The following is a 22,542-nucleotide window of genomic DNA, read 5'->3' as shown; positions in this document are numbered from 1 at the left end:
TCAAAAGTGGGTCCATGGCCCACGCAAGCTTGGGAAGGTTTGAATTCCAGACGAGAAGGAACAACAACTCCTGTCCACGACGGAAAACGACAAGCGAACTAGATGAACATGAGACTGAGAACCTTTTCATCTGGTTGATTTCTTGTCCTTCTCCGCATACCCGCAGCATTGGCTCGATCCCGCTCTTATAACGCCTCGCCAGTCAGCTCAAAGTCAAAGCCCTTGGGATTCGGGACCGATCGGCCCAAACATTGCTTCCATTCAACTAGTATTCGGTTTGCCTCTGTGTATTTTTTTCTTAGAAAATCAGCGGTCAAAAGAGACACCAGCTTCTTCGCCTTCTTTGTTCTTTTCTTTTGGAATTTTCCATCCGGCGCAATGGCTTCACCTCCGTCGCCAAGATCCACGATCCTTGGACCAAGAAGCCGATTGGAGCTACGACTCAATTTCCAAGCTAACATTGAGAATACTGGGCACATCTCTGGGTCTCACTCTGTGCCGATGCTGCCCTCGTCTGGCCCCCCGGCTGCTCTTGAAATTGGCGCTTCTGGCGTTTTTCCTGAGAAGCAGCCTGACTTTAACAACTTCGATATTATCCGCCGCAACACCCTTCCGCCGCGCAGCTATTTTTTTCTTTATGAAAATGAGAAAGATGCTTTATCGCACGACACATCCAAGGCCAAGTGCCAACTCTTGTCCGGCAAGAAATGGAAATTCAGCTTCTCCAAGAACCCCTTCCAGGGTGAGGTTGACTTCTACAAGGAGTCCTTTGACGTTTCCGACTGGGATGAAGTTCAAGTCCCGGGTATGTGGAATCTACAAGGCTATGGAAAGGGTCCGCATTACACCAACATGGACTACCCCTGGAACCCAAACCCGCCCTACGTTCCTCTCGATGACAACGAATGCGGACGTTATGTTACGCACTTTGAAGTGGCTGAAGATCTCGAGGGTCATCAGATGCGCCTGAGGTTTGAAGGTTGTGAGACTGGACTCACTGTATATGTGAACGGTCACGATGTTGGCTATTCTCAGGGGTCAAGAAACCCTAGTGAATTTGATGTTTCCAAATACATCAAGTTCGGCAAGACCAACACACTGGCTGTTGAGGTGTATCAGAGGACCAACGGTGTCTACCTGGAAGATCAGGTAAGCTTTCCTAGTCAATATATCGACCGAAGTGTGTACAGCTAACACAAATTGCGTCATATAGGACCATTGGTGGTTGGCTGGCATTTTCCGCGATGTTTACCTGCATGCCTGGCCGAAGCCTGCTCACATTGAAGACTTCTTTGTTCATGCTCTGCTTGATGCAACTTACCAAGAGGGCATTCTCAAGGTGGATGTCCAGCTCAGTGACAAAGCCAAAGTTCATCTAAAGCTTCTAGACGCAGATGGCAAGGAGATACTCACGTCGTCCCAGACCGGCTCGCCAAACGTTGTCTTTGAACTCGACGTCAGTAACCCACACAAGTGGTCAGCTGAGGAACCATATCTATACAGCCTCGTGCTGTCCGCGGATGATCACTATATTTCACAGAAGATTGGATTCAGAAGAACCGAGCTGATTGATGGCGTGTACTGCATCAATGGACAACCCATCAAGTTCAGAGGCGTCAATCGTCACGAACATCACCCGGATTTTGGCCGGGCCGTACCTTACGACTTTATGCGTAGAGATCTCCTCATGATGAAGAAACACAACATCAACGCTATACGTACCTCCCACTACATCAACGACCCACGAATGTACGACGTTGCCGACGAGCTGGGCCTTTGGATCCTTGACGAAGCCGATCTTGAATGTCACGGCTTCGGTACCTGCGGTGGCGATGCCTCCGCATATGCATCAGACAACCCGGATTGGGAGGAGGCGTACGTCGATCGCGCGCGCCAGATGGTTCAACGTGACAAGAACCACGTCTCGGTTGTCATCTGGTCGCTCGGTAACGAATCCTTCTATGGTCGCAACCACCAGGCAATGTACGACTACATCAAATCAGTGGATAAGACGCGTCTTGTACACTACGAGGGTGATTGGGAGGCCAGGTCAGCAGATATATTCAGCTGCATGTACCGACCCCAAGACCAAATGGTTTCTTGGGGGGAAGACAAGGCCTGGTCCAAACCACTCATCATGTGCGAGTACATTCACGCCATGGGCAACGGACCTGGAGGTGCCAGCGAGTACGTCGAGGCCTTTTACAAGTATCCGCGACTGATGGGTGGGTTTGTCTGGGAATGGGCAAACCACGGCCTGCGTACCAAGACACCCGAAGGCGAGGAGTACATGGGTTATGGTGGTGACTTTGGGGACGAGCCCAATGACTACAACTTTGTCATGGACGGCTTGATCTTCTCCAATCACACGCCAACACCGGGTCTCACCAACTATGCCAAGATCATTGAGCCCGTCCAATGTCTACGGCTGCACGGTTCAAAGGTCACTATCATCAACCGATATGACATAATCAGTCTTGACCATCTCAAATGCGTCTGGTCTATCATCGGGGACGGCCAGCTGATCGAGGGTGGTGAGCTGAAAATTCCAACAGGTAAGAAGACTCCTTTCTCCAGGATCAAAAGCGTTGACTGACTGACTGACTGACCATCATGCAACTTTTAAAGGCATCAAGCCTCATACCGAAGGAACCATTCATTTAGATAGTCTGCCGCCGCCACCTGTTGGCGAGTCGTATTTGCATCTAGACTTCTCGTTGCGTCATGACACCAGCTGGGCCAAAGCAGGCCACATTGTGGCATTTGGCGAATTCCGTCTCGCCCCTCCCCTGAGTCTTGCTCATAGCCGCTACCTGGCAGTTGCGCCAGAACACTGTCCAACAATGGAGCAGATTACTTCCAACGGCACCCCCAAGCTCGTGATACGCAGCAGTTGGGGTACCGTTTGGGAGTTTGACCAAACAATGGGGACGCTGACGTCGTGGAAACGACTTGCCTTTCCGGACACCAACGTACTGACAGAGCCCTTGACCTTTTCCCTGTACCGTGCCCTGACGGACAATGATCGAGGCGGCAGCGCCGGCGGTGACTGGAGAAACAGCCGCCTGCACCAAGTCAAGGCGCATCCTCTACAGGTCAAGTGGGAGCGCCGTCCAGACGGCAGCCTGGAGATCACCGCACATCACCGCGTCGCCCCTCCCGCGTTGAACTGGGGTCTGATGACGACCACCTCGTACCGCTTCGTGGGAGGCTCAGTCAGCATCAGCGTCAGCGCCAAAATCAACGGGTACCGCAAGCCACGATGGTTCGCCAAGTTCGGTCTCAAACTCGGCCTCGCCGACGTGGAATCTGCGAAATGGTTTGGCCGAGGACCTGGAGAGTCTTACCGCGACAAGAAGCTCTCTCAGGCGTGGGGCAACCACGAAGAGAAGATCGACAAGCTCTTTGTCGACTACGAGTTCCCGCAAGACGGTGGAAGTCGCTCCGATGTACGATGGGTTGAGTTTTGTCGCAAGGAGGGCGGCAAGGTGCTACGTGCCCGTTTTGGGGACTTTGAAGGGGCTGGATTCCAGGCGCTTCGGTATTCGACCGAGGACTTGGATGAGTGTACTCATCCATACGAGTTGTACAAGAGGAAGAGAAAGGACACGGTTGTGAGCTTGGATTGGGTCCATGTGAGTAATTTTCCCCCCTTTTGGTGGCATGGCCAAGATACTGACACAACAACCACTGCAGCATGGACTTGGGACAGGAAGCTGTGGGCCGTCCACACTGGCTCAGTATGAGCTCAAAGCGGACCAGGACTTCAAGTTTCACGTGTTGTTGGACTAAGTTTTTTCATGGGCCATGTAGTGATTGTAGTACTTCTTGGAGTATTTCCCATGGTATCAGCGATCTGCGGTTATGTCACGGCTACTGCCGCTACTCAGTTAAACAGCAACAAAACACAAAAGGCTTTTGGATTTTCTTGGAGTTTTGAACAAGGACTTGCTTGCTAGGCTACCGTCTAATTTTCAAGTATGTTGAATCTATATCTGTGATCTAATTGACAACTGCACCAGCCGACCTTTTCCAAATATCGAGATAGAGCCTCATTTTTCTCGTAAGTTTGTCCAGTCCAGTCTCGATGTCACCCAACATGTCGTGCAACCTTTTTTGATCATGGATCAATGCAGCCAGATCCAGCAGGGCCTAATTGACGAAACGAGGAAGAACAAGGTCTCGACGAAAAAAAAATCCATGTCGAGTTCCTCACCGCACCCTTGCAGGTGTTTGAAACCCTTTTTTCTACCTGCAGTGTCACCCGAGAAACGACACCCAAAAATAAAGATCTCGGTGGTGTTCATGACGAACGCTGTCTCAGCCCTTCCTCCGATGTACTTTTGGACCTCCCCATCTACGAATTAGACGGCCACTCTCATGAAGTTGATGGCTTGTGGGGGCTAGGTAATGACGGGACATAAAGAAGACCAAAAAAAGGACAAAACAAAAAGACAGCCCAGTGGCTTGCATGGCTCCTGTAAGCAACACACCACGCCTCCGTATGTAGGTATGCAAGCCCCTCGAAAAACAACCCTTGCTGGTGGTGGCTTAGACATTATGATGTGCATACTGCTGGTAAAGAAGAAGCGGCACCGTTTTTTAGCCGACCACTGGACCTTTTCCCAAGGGGTGACAAATTGTGCGGCTAGGTAGGGCCATCATCTCACCCTTTCCCCCTTGTTCTATTTTTCTATTTAAATTTCTTATTTTACCTTAAATAGAGAATACCTTGAAAGCGTTATACAGAGATGACGGAGAACTAAGCATAGACATAGGTAGGTAGGTTAGTCCGAGTCCGACTACCGCGTGAAGGTCAGAGACCAGCCAAACACAGCAAGTCGGCTCTGTCGTGAGTCGGGTAGCAGCACAACTCGACAACAAAAGCGAGAAAGTAACGTTGAAGCAGAGCCGCGCGACTCGTCATCCACAGGCCAATTCTCGGGCCCGTACCTACATCACGTCCTCTTCCAGCAGTTCATGAGTTGGTGGGGAGGGGAGTGTGCAGAGAGGAAACTTGGCAGGCCTTCCAAGAGGTCTTTTTCTGTCTTTCTGTTTTTGGTTCTTCTCGCATTTGACATTGGCCCCTTTTTTCGCAAAAATAACGGTACGGAGAGCCGAGCAAAATCTTGTTCTTGTGCGACCCCCCAATCGCGTTTTGGCGGGCATGATTTCTTTTGCCCGCAGAGCCAGCCGACCCTTGGCACGATAAACCCAAGTAGACAAACTACTACCGCATTTTCGTTTTCGTTGGTCGAAAACATGGTTTGGTATGCAAATGATCATGGCCGACAGGTGAGGCTGGGCATTGGGTATTCGTTTATACTTCCTACACACGACAACCCGCATGCTGCTCGTCAGCAACCAAAACTACGGAGTACCCAGATTTTTCAGCCCTACGATGCAGAACTTTTCTCGAACAAGAAAAAGAGTATTTGCGGTGTGAGAAAAGAAGAAAACAAGTTGAACAGGCGGTCAGGCGGTTGCCTAGTTTTTTGTCTTTCAGCAAAGCAGTATCCCGTAGTTCGAGATTGGGTTCTTACTAAAGTCTCTTCTCGAACGATCCGAAGGCTTAGAGTGCGCTGCAAGTTTTTGTGCGACAAGACGGATAAACCTGATCAGGGTCCTTTTTCAGCTCGACTATTCAGCTCATCACCCCCTTCGCCTATCAGAGATGTGCGTTGGCGCTGGGCACACCACCAGTGTGCCTGCTCAGTAGATCTTGATTGGCTGGCAAAAAAAAAGTCGGAAGAGTTGATCATGCGACGGGGTTGGGCGGTTCAATATTCTAGTCTTGACAAGAACTAAACAACCATACATACTACCCGCTTCGGTCACCGATCTCGTCATGGTTCCCTAATTTGGGCATGTGCACATGAATGAACACTTTTTGATGGGCACGTCAAAAGTAAAGAGACTTGTTCGGCGGAATCCGAATGAGATAAGGAGGTGTGTCTGTAGGGTACGTGATCCTAGAATGGCTACATTGGATATCGCAAATGCGTTCGTTTGCAAAGAGCAAAAAGATTGAGGATAAACTGGTACGCCTCATATGCGAGCTTGGCGTTCGTCCGATTTGTTGCATCAACGCCCTGTCGTGGAAGAATGAGGACCAGGCGGAGGTAGGAACTATAGTCGTACATATGATCAGCTTTCAGCTGGTTCCCTCGAGTACTTTGTTCTCCGCAATACCCATCGAAAGCCCCGCCGACAGTATGCATGATTGTAACGAGTATCTGGTCAAACCCGCTTGATGGCCGGATACCAGGACGGCAGCAGCGTTTTGCTTGTTACATCGTATATCATGGTCTGTGTTTCGAACAATGCATGGCTTCGCACTGCCCCGAACGAAGCGAGCTACTTTCACCGACATGCTTTGGGTCGAGGTTTATGATTGCTCAAGTGAAGCAAGAAAGCCCCGCCAGCTTCAACGCGAAAAAGAGAAGCCATTTTGCCCACTATCCGACCTTAACGGCGCCGACAGTATCATTCGTGTTGGAAGCAACGGTAACGTTTCGACAGGTCAGTAGGGCTAGGGATATTCCAGCGAACCAAACTCCAAGATGCACGAAGCACTACCATGAGCATGGAACATTGAGGTACGATACAATGCAACGACAAATTCCAGTGTGGTCGGGGGTGTTGAACGCATACAGCGCCGCACTCGCCGTGCTTTGCAAAGTATGGTACCGGCAAAGCGACGACAAGCGAGCCCGGGTAATAGACTCTTTTCGAGACTACTAGGTTGAGGAACTCGATTTTCCGGGCTTGGTATTCGTATTTACAACTGCATGGCACTGTAAAGCATTGAACAAAAGTCCCGTCTCGAAACGGGGTGGAGGATGGATCCCACGGCGACGTGGAAATGGCAGAGTAGACAAAAACCAAGAAAGAACATCAATTGATTCCAAACCAAACTGCGTGTTCGACTACGCAGACAAACGTAGGGACTTGGAGGCAGGGCTAGTTGACGCGCCCCCCCCCCCCCCCCCCCCCTGTGGCTTGTGACGAAATTGATTGATTGCCCGATGTGATGCCATCCAGAGATGCCCATGCCAGTTCCAATGTTGTCCTGTCGCGACTTTCAACGGAGACGAAATTGCGCCAGCCACACTTTTCCCCCATGTTGCGCGCAGGCTTGAAAATTAGGGTGTAGGGTCTCGCCTATGCTCAATTTCTGCTTGGTTCGGAGGCTCGCCAAAGCAAGCCCAGCCTTGAGGAGGTTGCTTTACACTCGTTGCTATCCAAAAAAAATTTAAGGGTAAAAAGAGGTACATACAATAGTAGTACTGTACAGCATAACACCCACAGGGTTTTGTGGGTTGGCTCGGTTGCTGGGTTGCTGCAGGAAAGTGACCAGGGGAAAGAGGGGGATAGAGGCAGGTCCAAGAAAACAGAGTGCGACATGCCTGTGTTCGTTGTTATCCCCTGCCGCCATGGCATTGTCTGGTTTCCGCCATTTTTTGGTTGTGGTGTCCCTTTGCACACCAAAAACTGGCGGTGGGAAGGGCGGGTTTTGGCGGCCTTCTGGGGCCGGGGGTCCTCCCTGGGATTGGCGGTTGACGTGGGGCTGTGGGATCCAAAGATTCCTCGGTACGTACCCTCTAGGCGGCCAGGCGAAGATTAATCATGTATCACCTTCGGTTCGTGGTATCGAGGAAGATGCTGCGCCTCTTTTGCCCTCCATTCGCTTCAATTTGTCCGGCACCCATGTGTTTTTGAGAGTCCGTGATCCAGGATGCCATCGCGATAACTGCACTTTGCTCCATAACCTCTGAATGCACCAATATGCCCGCTCTTCTGTTTGTTTGTTTTCCCATTGACAGGGTCCATTTCAGCTTTTTTTTTTCTGGGTCACCGGCTTCAGGCCTGTTCGAGCCCGATGCGTCAAAATTAACCCACATCGCCAACAATGCTAGTCACCCTCCAGCTCTGGCACGGCAATCCCGAGCACGGTTTACTTGCCTACAGTACCAAGTATGCATGTAAGTAACCTTACCAACTCTGTAGTAAAAGACGCACCCCTGGCTGGAGCCGTCGCGGCATCGTCATTGCTATCAGGCAAATCAGGCCTTTCCAGCACCACGGCCACCTGTCGGCCGTTCTCTGCAGCGCCGCGGGTGGGGACTATGTGTGTGATATCAAAGTTGAAAAAAGGCACATATGCATAGCGCGGGGCATAGCCTCATTCAATTCCTAGTCCGTTAGGAATGGCATCAATGGTACTGCGCAGTATACATGAGAAAATGCTCGGGGCCTCAGAAAACGGTGGTCAACAGCTTTGGTCATTTTTTATCTACAGTGCTTCGATCAAGTTAAACCCGACCTAGTTTAGTTGACAGGTACTCGCCCTAAACAAGTACCTTACATACCAAGGTCGCCCATGAGCAGTCGGTAGTCGGCAGATCGGAAACAGCCAGACATAGTCAGTGGCCTTATACTATAACCAGAATAGATTAGTAGGCAGGCACAAAGCTCGGCCGACTTACCGAAAAGGATTGAGACAGGTGCGATACCCGATGTTTCTCCTAATGGAATTGCATGCGCCCCCAAGGATAGTGCTAAGGCCTGGCCTCTGTGCGCATTGCACAAAATATGTCACAGGCATGCCCTCTGACGTATTTTGGCTGTGGCGCCAAGCTAACAAGCTCCGAATAGCACAACACGGCGGAACACCTGAGGAGCACAGGCGCGACCACAGCTTGGAAGCTCTTTAAGCTGTGCATTCTTCTTCTTTTGATTTCTCCGATTATGGATGTCGTCTATCGCATTTACATTAGGTACCTATTGTATGTATTGTCACACATGTTGTAGTGTAGCTTTTTCACTCCGCTCTATTCTTGGGTTCGGGCGACACACGGCACCGAGAACATTCTCATGGGGCTCGGACCCGATCCATAGAAAACTGCACCCGGATTTAAACGGTCATCGATCACTGAGCAAAATGCTCATTGCTGGTCTGGGTAGTATCCATGGATTATCAAATAGTATCACAAATGTTAATGATACACCACGGCAGTTTTTTTAATTTTTTTCGTAAAAAAAAAATAAATCTGGAGATTATCAACAACATTTCGATGATATACCTTCTCAATCAGGACGTGCCACACAAAAACCATCACGGGTCACTGGAAAGGAATTGCAACGGCCACCAGCCCTGATTAAAGCGCATCACGCGCCGTTTTCCTTGTGCACGACTGCGCATGGCGGCGGCCATGTCCTGCCGATACTCTCTATATTGCTCTCTTAAACACGGTTTTTCTTTGGGCACAGGGCGCAATTACGGACACAGCTCGCGCGCAGCATGGCTATACAAGATGCATTAGCAGACTTGCGGGGTCCGGGGTGCAAGTCATTTCACTTGTCCATGGTTATCGTTGAAAGGAGCTGCGTTGCATTATTGAAAATCACACCCCCTTTTTTTCCATCCAACGTTACGCTACAGAACGGGGGACGGGAATAGGCTGTGATGAAATGAAATGAAACAAATAAAACATTTATTTCTCCGCAGGACTCACGTATGGGAAAGTGGGCAAATTCTACATCACCTCAAGTGCCTACCTGCTCATGGACTTGCACGCACCGAATCTAGTTGTTTTCGTCGAGCAGACGATTTTGAGTATTATTTCCAGTAAAATTGTTGATGATCGTATAATTGCGGAAGCCAAGAATAAACAAAATATCGCTTGTTAGTAATGATGTTCTGCGATAACCGACTATGTTCTATGAGGAAACATCGATATTGAGTCGGTACATTACAAAGCAACCAAATTGCCGCTGGAAGTTACTTCAAGGATGGAGCTTACCGAGCCATCCCACATTCATCACATCTCTCTTTTTTACTTTGTTGCGACGGATGCGCAACAAGTAAGACGGGAGGCCCATCCCCGGACCAAACCTGCGGGTCGACTTGTTCTTCTACTAAGATTATAGGCTTCCCTACATGCCACTCAGCTTCAGCCCTATGGAACGGTGCTTCCTTCAGCCAATCAGATGGAACTTGGATGAGGGGAAAGTACACACGGAGACGCCGAAAAATCGGGGGCGCCCTGAAAAGGAGCGGGGTAATCCCTTCTGAGTCCGCTTGATGGTGTGTTGCAATGGGGGCTTGGGGAAAGGGTGACAAAGCAAACGGCGGGCGGACCGCTGGGCGCCCTATTGTACATTCGGTTCTCACCACCCCTCGGTACGGAGTTGCTCGGTACGCGCTTGGTGCTGGTTGCCAACGTCGTGCCACTAGACTATTCTAGTTGACGAGTCTCTATTGTTGCTTATAAACAACCATCACCGGCTCCACCAAAAACAGGGCAAATATAGGAATAGTATCCGAAAGTAACCTTGGCACCAGTATTTACAAGTAGAATCCATCCTTAGAATTAGCTGGATAAGGAACATTTGTCAACGTGGTTAATTACTACCGAGCAATGGTACGCTCCACCGCAGTAGCTTATCTGCCGATGTTGACAAACAAACCACACCGTTCGAATCCAGGTTTACATGCAGGTGCAGGTATCTAGGCTGCGTAGTATCGGTGCTCGCTCCATCGCCGTTTGAGTCTTCATGACAATCAAAGAGTTATATTTAAGCAGTGTGGTGGTGGGTTGGTGGATACCCGAGGTATGTAAGTCCCGTATATTTCTAATCAGGGTGCCAATATCTCGCCCCCCATTACTCAAAACTCACTCACACCATGCACACTCCCACACCTCCCTACAGATCGCACGCATACTCGCACCGCATCGCGGCCCGCCTGTTTGACAGTTGCCGCTCTTTTGCCGGTATCTCCAAAGGCAGGTTGTTTGGTCTAGGCAGATGATATGCAACTCAGGCACACCGAGTTTGTTTCGGTTTCCCGACTTTTCATGTTTTGCCCACGATGGTGTAGTTCGGAGAAAGAGGCACTGTAACAATGCCAAACAGGCAGCGGCCACCTCGGACTAGAGAAACGAAAATCAAGGGTATTCGCTGGCAAGTGCGATTGGGATTGCTTCGCCCCCAAACCGCAAGATATGTCCTTTTTGATCAAGCTTTATCTGCTCGCTACCCACTAATAAGATATTCCAGTCGGATTGCATTCTGACCTGTGCAGCAGCGGGTAAGCCCAGCATTAAATCACCCGTAACTCCAGAGCACAAGCGTGGAGAAAGGCAACCGTTCCCGGCCCCCAAACACAATAGCCACTTTGCCAGGCAGACCAGACCAGCCCAGCCCTACAGGGTCTTGGTGGCATTCGAATCCTTCCACTAAGATTAACAAGTACCTATCTTTAATGCAAAACAGAAGAAGAAAAAATCTAGACCAGCCAATGCCAGGGTCTCCCGTAGCAAGATTGCCTTTCGGTACTGGTCCGACTTTGCCAATCATCGTCCGCAACCATAATTTCCTTTTCGGGTCGTCGGTCAAGAGTCCACGATGCTCGTCCTTAGAATCTGTTTCCCCATCTGCCCCGTGATTGAACAGGTAACGGACAGTTGTTCAACCGTTCCATGTCATGTTATCTCTCCATCTAAGCCACTGGCCCCCAGCTTTTGTGCAAGGTTTGTGCTGTAACTAGCGCAAATACCAATTTCAAGCGACAAAATGTCGACCTGCCAGAACTTGAGGAAGAAATTGTTCAACAGGGATGTTTTGGTCTAGAATTGCAATGTGGGCTAATTGAAGATCAACACCGCAACGAGAACGATACACTAATGAGGGCAGGAGGCAGACGGAGCTGTAAACGGAATGCATGTTCATCCTGCTGGTAGAGTTCATTCGAGTTCCGAGCCCTTGCAGTCAAGTCACATATGAGTGTTCCGTGGTTATCTTGGTGTTCATGTCTATGAATCATTGTGAATTATATTTGAATCATCCCTTTCTTAAACCCTCGCCACAACAATGACCTAAATAGCTACCTCACACCAGATTGGCATAGTTTTTTTATAGGTAGGCCACTTACATTCTGACAACGGTCTCTTTGACTGCCTGTTGTCTGCTATTCCCAAGCCCGGTATAGTATATCGGACTTAAAAGGTACCTCGGTATCTTTGATGTCGGCGTTAAACCAAGGCGCGAAGTGAAGCCCTTTCCAGCACCAATATGTGTTAGCCTCACCCAGTAGCCCGTTTTGTGCTATTGAAAACGGTCCGAACAAGCTAAACCCCATGCCTGGCAAGGGGTAGTCAGGGGGATTCGAAGAGTAAGCCCTGAATTGTTCCTCGGACACTTATTTGTCATTTTCTGCTTGGCGTAGAAAGAGAATGTAGCCGAACCAGTTTTGCGTCTCTTTTTGGTCCTTTACCGAAAAAAAGGTTAGCGCTCACGCTTTGTGTCCTCGTCCCTTTTTTTTTTTTTTTCTCTTCTTTTCTTTTCTTGGTTGGCAAAGGAAAACGGTGAACTTAGCTTGGGCTTGGAGAAATCCGACCGCGCGTGCTTGGCGAGTCCCCACGCTCCCGTCAGTCTGGTAAGGTGCTGATGGCGTCTTGTGGGGGGAAAATGGCATTCGCTTGGTTTCTTTTGTAGCTTTCCTTACCAACCCGAGATTTGCAGCCCGAGATTTCGTCTCGGCCGAGTTTAGTTTGAAGAAAGTAGAGAAAAGAAATACTAGGAAAAACAAAGAATAGCATTTTGAATGCAATGTATCATTCTTCTTTTTTAATTGCTAATATAAGATACTACCAAAAATCTGAAGCTGGCTTCTTCATGATTAACTTGACCAACCTGTAGGTACTTCCTGCTTACCCACCACCGGGTATTGAAGCGATTTGTTGGTTGCGAAACATCCATGAACATCGCCAAGGTCTTGTCGTGCAAACTATTGTCTCTACAGCCTCGTCCGATTCTAAATAATGCACCAAGGGCTTGCATGCTTCTCTTTGCTTTCCGTTCCTTTTAAACAAGTTCCTCTGTACTTTTCCGACGAACAAAAAAAGAAAGACAAAAAAACATAGTCGAGCATTGAGTTCCGGACGACAAGACCGACCCTCCGACCTGCAGTCCAAAACGCGCACTTATCGGTGTCCGATCGACTGTGCGCATGTTTCTTGCTTGGCCCGTTAGCTGCAGGCACAGGTGGGGGTTAGAGGATGAACCTGCATTCTGCAAGTGGAAGCGTCTTCGTCTTTCGCCTTTAGACACGAGAAAAAAAAAATTGCAAAGCAACCTTGATCCTAACGTCACTCTGCTTGTTGCTCCGTCTTGATTTTTCATCACGTTTTGTTCTGCCCATGCAGTGCAGAGCAGTACAGCGCAGCGCAGTGCGTTGAGGTGCAGTTGCAGCAAAGCAACCAGTCAAAGGCAAGGTAACGTGCCACACACCTCTTCCACAGTAATCCAACAGGATCATGGGCCACTACGCGCAGTAAGAACATGCTGGCAGGCGGTGTCGAAATGTGGTTGTATCTGTAAATGCCTCCCTCGGAGCTGCAAGAGGCCGTGAAACATCGGCTTTGAGTGGCACAGCGTGATGGTTTTTTTTTTTTTTTTTTTTCTTTTTTACTCTAGAACTAGAACATTGCCTGTTTGGTTGGCTGCGACACCAAATCCTCCCAGAACTTACTCCGTACTATCCGCATGTCAGATTCCTGCGCTCCAAGGTGCCGAAGGGAAGGAATATGTGCTTCCGATTGAGACCACCAGGTATAGCCACTAGCACTAGCACTAGCACTAGGCCCTACCCTAGGTCTACTATAGTCTAGCTCGAACCAAGCCACTGAACATGACGTTTTGTGGCTTTCCCCTCTGCTGCTTCAGCCAACGAACGTACGGTACTTTGCTACCTTCCTAGTCCTGCTTGTTCATGGCAAGTGCAGGCCTTCGTAGTGGCTTTCTTACTGAGGCTTTGCTTGACAGGCTATGCGTCTGGTGAGGCGTGATCCAACGAATAAGAATCCATTACCGTGCCGAGAGATACTGGCAAAGCCCACTGCCGAGATGTTGCAAAGCAAGCAAACAACCTCGGTTCTTCTTGTCTTTCCCGCAAACGGAGAAATGTATCGCTATCTTACGCGCTTCTTGTCATTGTGGCTCTGATGGACACCTGCCTACCTTGCTACGTATAGTACACTTAATTGCAGACCATACGCGGCAAGTTCCCGTACTTGACATACCTAGCCGGGTACAAGGATGCTAGGCGACACGTGGGGTCCACCAGGCGGTGGTACGGTCCGACGAACGGCTTGGCCATGGCTAGGAGATGAAGACATGTCGGGAAATTAGCCAATAGTAGCAATACTGTCCAGGATGTTTAATGGCGACTATGACAGCATGAAGGGCGCCGGGGTTTCCCCTCCCGCGACGGTAAGGGATCTTGGGGTGGGTTTTGATGCTTATCAAGGCGGAGAACAATCGTTGTAGTAAAATATCAGTGGGGACGCTAGCCTAGGAATGGGCATATCAAACGACATTGGGGTTAAAATCCTTCTGCCTGGCAACTGGGGTCGAACCAGGGGGGTGGTGATTGGAGGTGGAGATGTGGAGAAATCCAAGGGGCTGTGCGTGGCTGTTTTACTGCGTACAGTACAAACAAACCCAAAGGAACGGGTGCAACTACTGTAAGGCTCTCAAGCTTGGGTCGCTGAGCCACATAAAGCCCAACTGTGCAATAGTGATCCGAGCAGGCACCGAGATAAAAAGACCGTCTCCTTCAACACACATCTCGGAACACTGGTGGGCCGAGAATTGATGCGCATCAAGTTTGCTACTGTTCTGCATACCGATCATTGCAAACATGTCGATGTTGGACCCCAAATGCCGACAAAATGTGGCTGGGGTACACTAACACAGAACAAAAAGTAGTAAAATTTGCAAAGTTGCTGCCTTAAGCATCCTCCGCCACAGGACGGTGGAATGGAGAAGACTTGGTCTCACACCCGTTTTTCAGCCCTACGTATCGAGAATTTTGTAAATATGCAAGATAAGGTGATTGTTTGTGGTTGAGTTTGTCAGCACTGAAAAAAGTCAGTCTTGATCCGCAAACCATCCAACGCAATATCGTCATTTGGTGGAATGAATAAAAGGGGTCCTATTAAAGCATATCCTACTCAACAAACCGAGCTCGCAAGCGGAGTTAAGACTCATTCGGATTTCTTATTATTAATGCAATCAACGGACCGGCCTAAGACTCAACTTAGCTCCGGTGCTCCGGGAGCGACATGTGTGGAGTGGAGGCTTTTGCGGTCCACCGCTGTGCTGTTCCCAGGTATTTTGCAGGTCGCTTGGGGGAGGTTACAGTAGACAACATTATGCAGATCCGCTCGTGGGCTGGTAAGCTTCACTCTCGACTCGACACATGGTGAGATATTATCTCCGGCACTTCAAACAAGTTCAGTAATTTCAATACGCTGTGCCTTTCCTGATTGGTGGCAATGGACCCAAAGGGTTTACGGGACATTTGTGGTACTGCAGTGCTCACTGTTGTCAAGCCCCCTGCCGTCGCTTTGCTGCTGTGGGGGCAAGTCTGGGCTACAAAATCGCCAACTACGGTAAGGTAGCAATGCGAGGTTACCTTTTTCACTCTTGCTGACGCTGACGATAAGATAGACGCTTGTTGATGGATATTGATTGATCTCCGGCACTTGAGCACGTGAAATAATACGGCAATGTTGTGTTGTTTGGTTCAAATCCCGGCAGGTATTCGCTAGTGAAATCGTTCATTATTGCGTACCTAATCACTGTAAATTTACGGCTTACTATTGACCAAGCTTTGATAAGATTTAAAACTAGACCCTGGAATACTCACACTCATTATCCCTTGATATGAGGAAAAGCGTGATTGAATACGGTACGTCGGGGTCAGTACAAGCACCATACAGAGGAGGATTAGCTTAATCTAACAAAAATAATGGCTACTTGCCGGAACTACAGTCTTGCAGTGGCTTTGCCATTGCAACATACTGTATGACACGTTGTAGTGACAGCTGCATACCAATTTAACCTCCGTGTTCACTATTCAATTGAATCAACAGGACAAAGTACGAAAGAGTCCAAGTTTGTACCAATAAGAAATGGTGCGAGGTAAATAAAATGGGTTCCTCCCGCGCGACCTTAATACTTGCCTCTCTAAGTAAGGTAGCCTTGGTAGCAACTACCCGACTTATAGGGCTGGCTAATCGGCAGGGATCCCTGATTACGCATATTAGAAATCCCCATACCAGACTGGTGGTCCAAACACACGCCCCTTCTCAGGAACCCTATCCGTCCCATCTTGTTTTTAATCCCAGGTAGTGGAGCAAGACCCAGCGACATGATCATCTACGTACTTGGCTGGGTCGGCAGCTTATGGAAAGCAATTGAATAACGTCAAAAAGTCACCGACAAAAAGCCACCGCATCTGTACATGCCACCTTTGATTCTATTTTGATTCCATTTTTAAGTGCATTCGCTTGGTTCATCCATTCAGAGCGATCCTACAATTGCAGGTAGGCTGGTATTTTTGTCACGCCAAAGGGCCGACCGACATGAGTGACCCAGTTGGATGTAAAAATAGAATCTCGAATGCTGCAGCAGCCGTCTCCTCATTGGTGCGCACCCGCGCCAACACCACGTGCAACCACTGCAATATTGAGAGAGATTGGAGCTAGTTTAATTAGCCCAACTTTGATGGGCAAAAAACCGGTCTATTGTGGACAAAATTAGCCCGCTGGATGCACGTTTGCGACGCACGCTGGTGGGTGTGGTGTGGGGAAGATCGCTTTTTCTTCTCGAATGATGCAGCCCTGCAGGTCACCCTCCTTCACGCCCCCCAACCCGCTTTGCCCGCCGCCGACCCTCGTACTTCATAGGTGAACTAACCAAATGGCATCAACAATAAACAACCTGATATTGGGGTGAAGGGGTTACCCGCCAATCAAGGTGAGTAACCAAGGTATTTTTTTTTCATTATTTGCTCCTTCCCGCGGTTTTGCCAGCTCACTCCTCCGGCAATCTCCCCTCCACCCATATGACATGCAACGTTTGATAGCTGCAGGTGGATCTATTTGCGACATGCTGACCATGAATGCACATACGCAAAACAGTCGCACAAGAACTCCATCTCCACAATCTTGAGAAACGGTGACACCTCAGGGTCTGGTCCTCCGGCTCATCGGACCCGGGGATTGTCCTTCAGCTCCGATCAAATGCGACCTCCTGGCAATTTGATATCCGCGAGTCGGTAACAAACTTACAGTAATGGAACTCCGCCTTCTCACCTTTGTGCCGTTCCCGATATGCCTGGCTTCAGCCGGACCGAAAAAGGACACAAAAAGAGAGATGATAAATGCAGGGGCAAGGGCTCACTCTCTAGGACCCTAATGATGGTGCGATGATGATAATGCGAGGTGGGCTGCCAGGTCAAGACCCTGGATGAGAATCAAATATGGCTAATCTCAACATAGAGACATCAACACACAAAAATAGAGGTGAGGAGGATTCATCATAACCAACATCGCAGCAAGAGGTGGTATTGCCACCTGGTTTGCTATATTCGTCCACCTCTTCGACTATTGTTCCCATATTGGGCAAGCTCACCAGGTGCAGGAAGCGCTTGTTTGGGCCAGATCTGCCCTGGTTTCCCTTTGCCGCCATCAGCCTGCATATGCGGGCGCTCTGCTGCTATCCTTGGTTGGTCGATGCTGCCGCGGCAGAGCCCACACCCTACCTCCCAAATCCACTGTCGTGTACCTGCTTCTGGTCTCCTTTTTTCTTACCCTTCATGAGTGGCCGGAATGCCGGGTCTCTCCTGGCCCCCATAATGTACACTAAACGCGCTTTCACTCGTTGAACGTTATCTACCTGGAGATGTGTGTTCCGAGAGGGAAAGTTTTCCCTCCCTCCACGCTTACCCCAGAACTCCGAGTTGGAGGTGCCGGTTGGACGGAAAGGACGCCGTTTCCAAGTAGGACGTTGCTGGATTAGGACTGTTTGCTCGAGGGCAGTGCACCCCATAGTTACCTACCTAGATACCACACGAACCGTTGTGATGTTCGGCAGACAGCCCGCTCCGACTGGTGATGGTGGTGAGGTTGCATATTTGGAATTGGGTTGGCGGTCACGTAAAGTCTGACGTGGAGTTGACCAAATTCTACCCCTGGCCAAGAAGGGGCTTAGACCAGGAACCCTGCGAACCCCGCGGCTTTGAGGGAGACGGGATATAATATTGAGTGCCAATGACTAATTAGGCAAGTAGACATATTGGGGGCTTTTGTATACGCGTATCTATTTCAACGTAACAATTAACTTGTAGTCAATCAGCGCTCCTGTATCAAATCAAAGGTGCCCGACCCATCAGGGTTTTGTTTGCCATGATTAGATTATTAATACCAGGGACGGACGGTCCCGCTCGTCAAATCACGAGTTTCGATCAGGGCTCAAGTTTGGCGGCTTGGCAAACACTGGGAGACGTGACAAAAGGACTGTGGGAGAGGCCTGGGCTAGATCCACGGTGATCCGAATTATATACTCAAATGGAATAAGCGGATCCTGAAACGAATAGAATAAGTATACTGAGTAACAAAAAATAACAGAAAGGATGCGACTTTGTTTCTTGGTATGCTAATTAGCCCCCAAAATAGTGCCTAGCCACCGATCGACTCTGCAACCTATGAATTGCTTTGGGATTGGAACATGTTGAGCCGTTGTGTGGTGCGGATGCACAGCAGCTGGCTGGTACAGCCCTATGAGGTAGGTAGCCTGGTTAGGTGGCGGCTTACTGTTGGAGATTCTAGCTTTAGTGTAATAGTCCCATGATGCGGGGAGGACTTTTCTTCTCACTGTTCGGTTTCAACTTACTCTCCCCTAGGTAACTACTATGTATAGCTTCATGCTACGTATGAGATGCAATTGGAATTGATACGATGTCAAGTCTAGCAGGCAGCCGAAATCCTCAAATCCCCGTCCCCGACCAGCGGCCTCCCGATCGTGCAGACGACTCGGCTTTTGGAAGGTCCGTACGAAGCCCCGAGGCGAAGGGCACAAAGGCTAAATAACTGCCTAGGTACACAAATCTATGTACCTCAGCTTAGCTAAAATAAAAATAAAAATACGGACCTAGCAAAAACGCAAAATTGTTCGGATCGCAAGGACCCATTATGAGGGTCTTCCTTGTTCATGGCCGAGGACTTCCTTGCGTCACTCCATCATGATTGGCATAATTGCATCTTGAATAGGTTGATCAACAATTCGCCGCGGGCAGCAGGGAAATGGGTCTTGCAGAATATGTCATTTCATTCGCTTTGCAATAGGCCTACGTGATAGACCCATTCAGAGGTCTGCTTTCCACCGCCCATGGGTGCCGCCAAGTCGAATGCGAGCCGACGAACCCAAGAATGTTGCACTGGGTTTAGGTGGTAATGATTTTCTCTGCTTGCTCCACGTGTGGGCAACTACGCTAGCTTCTTTATGATTGGCCGCTTACCGCGAAACCTCGACAGACCCCTGCTAGGCACCTGCGAAAATGCAAAGGCGCATTTAGCCCCCCCTGGTGGGTTTACTGTTACTGTGCCATTCACTTTGTTCTTTGTCCCATGTTGGGCTAATTTTTTTCTTTCTCTGTCACCCCTCCACAGTCCCAAATTTCGCCGTTTTACGTTTTTGCGTTGGACTTTCCGTTTTGCCGATCAACCCCACCATTTCCTCGGACCCCCTCCGTTTAGGATGGCCAGACGAGCTGCCAAAAGTCCGTTTCCGTTATCTTGTCCCCTCAGGTACTTTGCACTGCTGCCCCAAAACCGTCTGCTGCAGAGCGCTACTGCCCGCCCGTTCTGTGCCTTTCCTTGTTGGAACCAACGCAAAGATCACATCCGCGCCAAAGCAAACAGAAATGCATGAAGCAAAGCACTACAGTAGTAGCACCAAAGGGCATGCGTACATGAAGCAGAATCACCCGCACTACCTGAGAGACTCGTGCAAAAAAAAAACAAGGGAACAAGAAAAGTAGGTATCATGCAGAACAGTTCCGGTATGTACAGAGGTAACTAGATGCAGCAAAACTCCGGACCAAATTGACCCCAAACCACAGTCTCCGCCTCTTCCCGTTTCTTGGTCACACCCACGCCCCAGTCCCAAGCCATTCTCTAGCTGCGCAGGGCTGGGATAGACTTAGCTGGTCAATACCAGGCTACAACCCTACCCTGGTCCCAAGGCTTGTCTTTGGCTGATGTCTCCCACACACACACACACACCACACGGGGGAGTGTCGAAAATGGCGGGATGCACAGGCTCGCATCGCATCTCTCATGGAGGAGGGGTGTCTCGAGCGCTGCCAAAATTCGAGTCCCCCCATACAAGGGGTTCCCTTGGCGTAGATTCCACGAGCGCGGGTGCGGTTCGCTTGCTTCACGCCTGCGATGAGACCTTCTTGCGCCCACGCCTCTCCCACCTTGGTAAACCTGTCGCTGGATATTTATGTGCCTCATTCCCCCCGCCGCAAAAGATCAAATCTCGAAAGATGCTATACCACCATCATACAGCAACCGGTTCGAAACAAACTCAAAGAAGTCTACTCGTCAGTTTTATAAAACTATCATTACATCCCCATCCCACATCAGCTTTACCCCTTCAGAGTTGCTCCCATGATCAGTCATCACCTCTACCCTGCTGTTCCCACCACCTTCGATCCTCACGAGTCCTACTACGACGCCTCGCGCATGTCCCACCACTACTACAGCGCAGAAGACAACTCGGCCAAGCTGCCACCGCCAGTCAACATGTTCGCCATGCCCCAACACCACCACTATGCCGCCTACGCGCCCGCTCCGGCTCCTAGGCAATACTCGGGAACCAGCAGCGCATTTAGCGCCTCAGCCAACCCGGATGAGGACTGGACCAAGATCTCCGACCTTGCGGAGCGCAGGAGGATACAAAACCGCATTGCCCAGCGCAACTACCGTGAGTGACCCCTTCCCAGATCATATGGGGCAACCTTTTCTTTACTAACATGATCCGTTTCTTCTCTTGTAGGCAAGAAGCTCAAGAGGAGACTGGAGGACCTTGAGAGGCGTGCCGGATCTTCAGATGGTGCTTCAACCGACGGCAACGAGAAGACCACCACCACCACAACCTCCAAGGCCAGCACAGCAAGCTCCAGCACCAAGAGCGGCAGCAAGGCTCGCTCTCCTAAGAAGGCGACAAAGCAGCAATCTTCACCACCCCCTGCCGCTCTCTCGCCTCCCAAGACTTACCCCGAGCAATTTACTCCTCCCATGAACCCTGATGATGAGCTTCTTTTCGCACAACCGTATGCGTCAGAGCCGCGGGACCGCAGCCACAGCCCGCCTTCGTTGTTCTACACCTACCCGCCGCCTGAGGACATGATGCTCCCATACGGCGCCACAACCTCGCCGCCATACACGGCCGGCGAATACTTGGTGCCGACAACGGTCCCGGTTACTTTGCCTTCAATGACACACTTCAGCGATGCCATCAAGCGGGAACCCAGCTATGGCGAGGAGATGTCGCCCTACATGGGCAACTATGGCTACATGCCGGGGATCGAAGTCAGCCAAGCCGCGCCATACGACAACTCGAATCCTCATGTGAGTGCCTCTCGCGAGTCTCGCTCCACTTCATCATATCCTCTTCCTCAACCTTTCCTGCCTCGTCTGCAAACAAATTTCCCTGCTTCTCCTTCTTATCATCCCGCCCCGCCTCGCCGATGAGAAGAACAAAGAGGCTGATCGTCGACTCCATCATCAGACACCACCGTTGTCGCACGGATTCGACCACTCTACCAGCTGCTCAGACTCTGGTTACGAGTACCCGACCACTCCTTTATCCATGCCTGCCTCGCCGGGCATGATCCAGTAATAAACTGGAGTGGAGAGAGAAAAGCAAAAGAAACATACGAAAACAAAAACAAAAAAAAAAGAAATTAAAAAATTTCACTGCCTCACTGGCCATGATTAACTTGCTTCAATGCTTGTATCTGACGGCGCGGTTGACAGCTTATTTGGTACTTTTCCCCCCCTTGTTACTCTGTTTTTTTGCAATGCATCATGACGATCGGATCGTTTTTTTCTTGTACTTTCCCAGGCAGCGATGGCGCATATTACCACCTTTTCCCGGGTAACTTTTGGGCACTTTTTGGTGCACACTTTTCGATTCTTGTTACATACTTTTTTTTGTCATCTCCATTCTGTATCAGGGCTTCACACTCCTCAAAAAAGGTCACTCTGCGATCGGAACACGTACTTTTTTTCTTAACCATCTTCAGGAAGAAAGGGAAATACTTTTTTTTTTTTAGTTTTTATTTTTGGCTATACTTTTGAATTTGATGTTCATAGATCCCCAATCCAACATAGAAAGAACATGCATTCTTTCTTCTTGCTCATTACTTTTGCTCACTGTTCCAATGATGCTCAAGGTGGCTATGTATCATGAGTTAATTATGGCTACTTGTCATGCAAGTCAACAAAAGTGGCAGGCCATCCGATGCGAAGGGGCGAAAATTTGGTGAGATTACGACGAGAGTTTGGATCGAGGACGGTCTTCGCCGGCCAACGAGGTAATTCGGATGGAGGGTTCAGACCCTCTAGGGGTCCGCCAGCTGGCGCGTTGCGGTGCGTCTAGAGTCGTGGGGTTAGTCCG

At 49.6% G+C, this 22,542-nt stretch overlaps 7 protein-coding genes across 7 annotated transcripts; 5 read left to right on the top strand and 2 right to left on the bottom strand.

Moving 5' to 3' along the window:
• The first annotated feature begins 1 nt into the window (after window position 1).
• MGG_00583 (beta-galactosidase) lies at window positions 2-4,075 on the top strand. The gene is made up of 4 exons (XM_003718413.1): window positions 2-1,149; window positions 1,214-2,555; window positions 2,629-3,635; window positions 3,697-4,075. The coding sequence occupies exons 1-4, from the start codon at window positions 379-381 to the stop codon at window positions 3,790-3,792; spliced, it is 3,216 nt and encodes a 1,071-aa protein (XP_003718461.1). The 5' UTR covers window positions 2-378; the 3' UTR covers window positions 3,793-4,075.
• Window positions 4,076-6,371: 2,296 nt separating this feature from the next.
• On the top strand, window positions 6,372-6,744 carry MGG_17422 (uncharacterized protein; the record flags this gene model as incomplete). Its single annotated transcript, XM_003718412.1, has 2 exons — window positions 6,372-6,522; window positions 6,629-6,744. 2 exons carry the CDS (start codon window positions 6,372-6,374, stop codon window positions 6,742-6,744), a joined length of 267 nt encoding a protein of 88 aa, XP_003718460.1.
• Window positions 6,745-7,788: 1,044 nt separating this feature from the next.
• On the top strand, window positions 7,789-9,087 carry MGG_11552 (uncharacterized protein; the record flags this gene model as incomplete). Its single annotated transcript, XM_003718411.1, has 4 exons — window positions 7,789-7,985; window positions 8,035-8,131; window positions 8,456-8,507; window positions 8,605-9,087. 4 exons carry the CDS (start codon window positions 7,789-7,791, stop codon window positions 8,715-8,717), a joined length of 459 nt encoding a protein of 152 aa, XP_003718459.1. The 3' UTR covers window positions 8,718-9,087.
• A 902-nt stretch (window positions 9,088-9,989) lies between these two features.
• MGG_17421 (uncharacterized protein) lies at window positions 9,990-10,864 on the bottom strand (the record flags this gene model as incomplete). The annotated part of the gene is made up of 4 exons (XM_003718410.1): window positions 9,990-10,241; window positions 10,474-10,556; window positions 10,684-10,750; window positions 10,835-10,864. 4 exons carry the CDS (start codon window positions 10,862-10,864, stop codon window positions 9,990-9,992), a joined length of 432 nt encoding a protein of 143 aa, XP_003718458.1.
• A 4,267-nt stretch (window positions 10,865-15,131) lies between these two features.
• On the top strand, window positions 15,132-15,997 carry MGG_00585 (uncharacterized protein; the record flags this gene model as incomplete). The annotated part of the gene is made up of 4 exons (XM_003718409.1): window positions 15,132-15,243; window positions 15,385-15,461; window positions 15,703-15,760; window positions 15,891-15,997. 4 exons carry the CDS (start codon window positions 15,132-15,134, stop codon window positions 15,995-15,997), a joined length of 354 nt encoding a protein of 117 aa, XP_003718457.1.
• Window positions 15,998-16,414: 417 nt separating this feature from the next.
• Window positions 16,415-17,980, bottom strand: MGG_17420 (uncharacterized protein; the record flags this gene model as incomplete). Its single annotated transcript, XM_003718408.1, has 6 exons — window positions 17,618-17,980; window positions 17,369-17,548; window positions 17,257-17,318; window positions 17,145-17,194; window positions 16,892-16,939; window positions 16,415-16,531 (listed from the first exon to the last, which is right to left on the bottom strand). The coding sequence occupies exons 1-6, from the start codon at window positions 17,902-17,904 to the stop codon at window positions 16,415-16,417; spliced, it is 744 nt and encodes a 247-aa protein (XP_003718456.1). The 5' UTR covers window positions 17,905-17,980.
• Window positions 17,981-20,334: 2,354 nt separating this feature from the next.
• On the top strand, window positions 20,335-22,285 carry MGG_00587 (uncharacterized protein). Its single transcript, XM_003718407.1, has 3 exons — window positions 20,335-20,844; window positions 20,917-21,491; window positions 21,652-22,285. The coding sequence occupies exons 1-3, from the start codon at window positions 20,529-20,531 to the stop codon at window positions 21,760-21,762; spliced, it is 1,002 nt and encodes a 333-aa protein (XP_003718455.1). The 5' UTR covers window positions 20,335-20,528; the 3' UTR covers window positions 21,763-22,285.
• The last annotated feature ends 257 nt before the right edge of the window (window positions 22,286-22,542 follow it).

The sequence above is a fragment of the Pyricularia oryzae genome, chromosome 5 (genome assembly GCF_000002495.2).
Source record: "Pyricularia oryzae 70-15 chromosome 5, whole genome shotgun sequence".
Lineage (NCBI taxonomy): Eukaryota > Fungi > Ascomycota > Sordariomycetes > Magnaporthales > Pyriculariaceae > Pyricularia > Pyricularia oryzae.
This window is presented reverse-complemented; position numbering and strand designations above follow the sequence as displayed.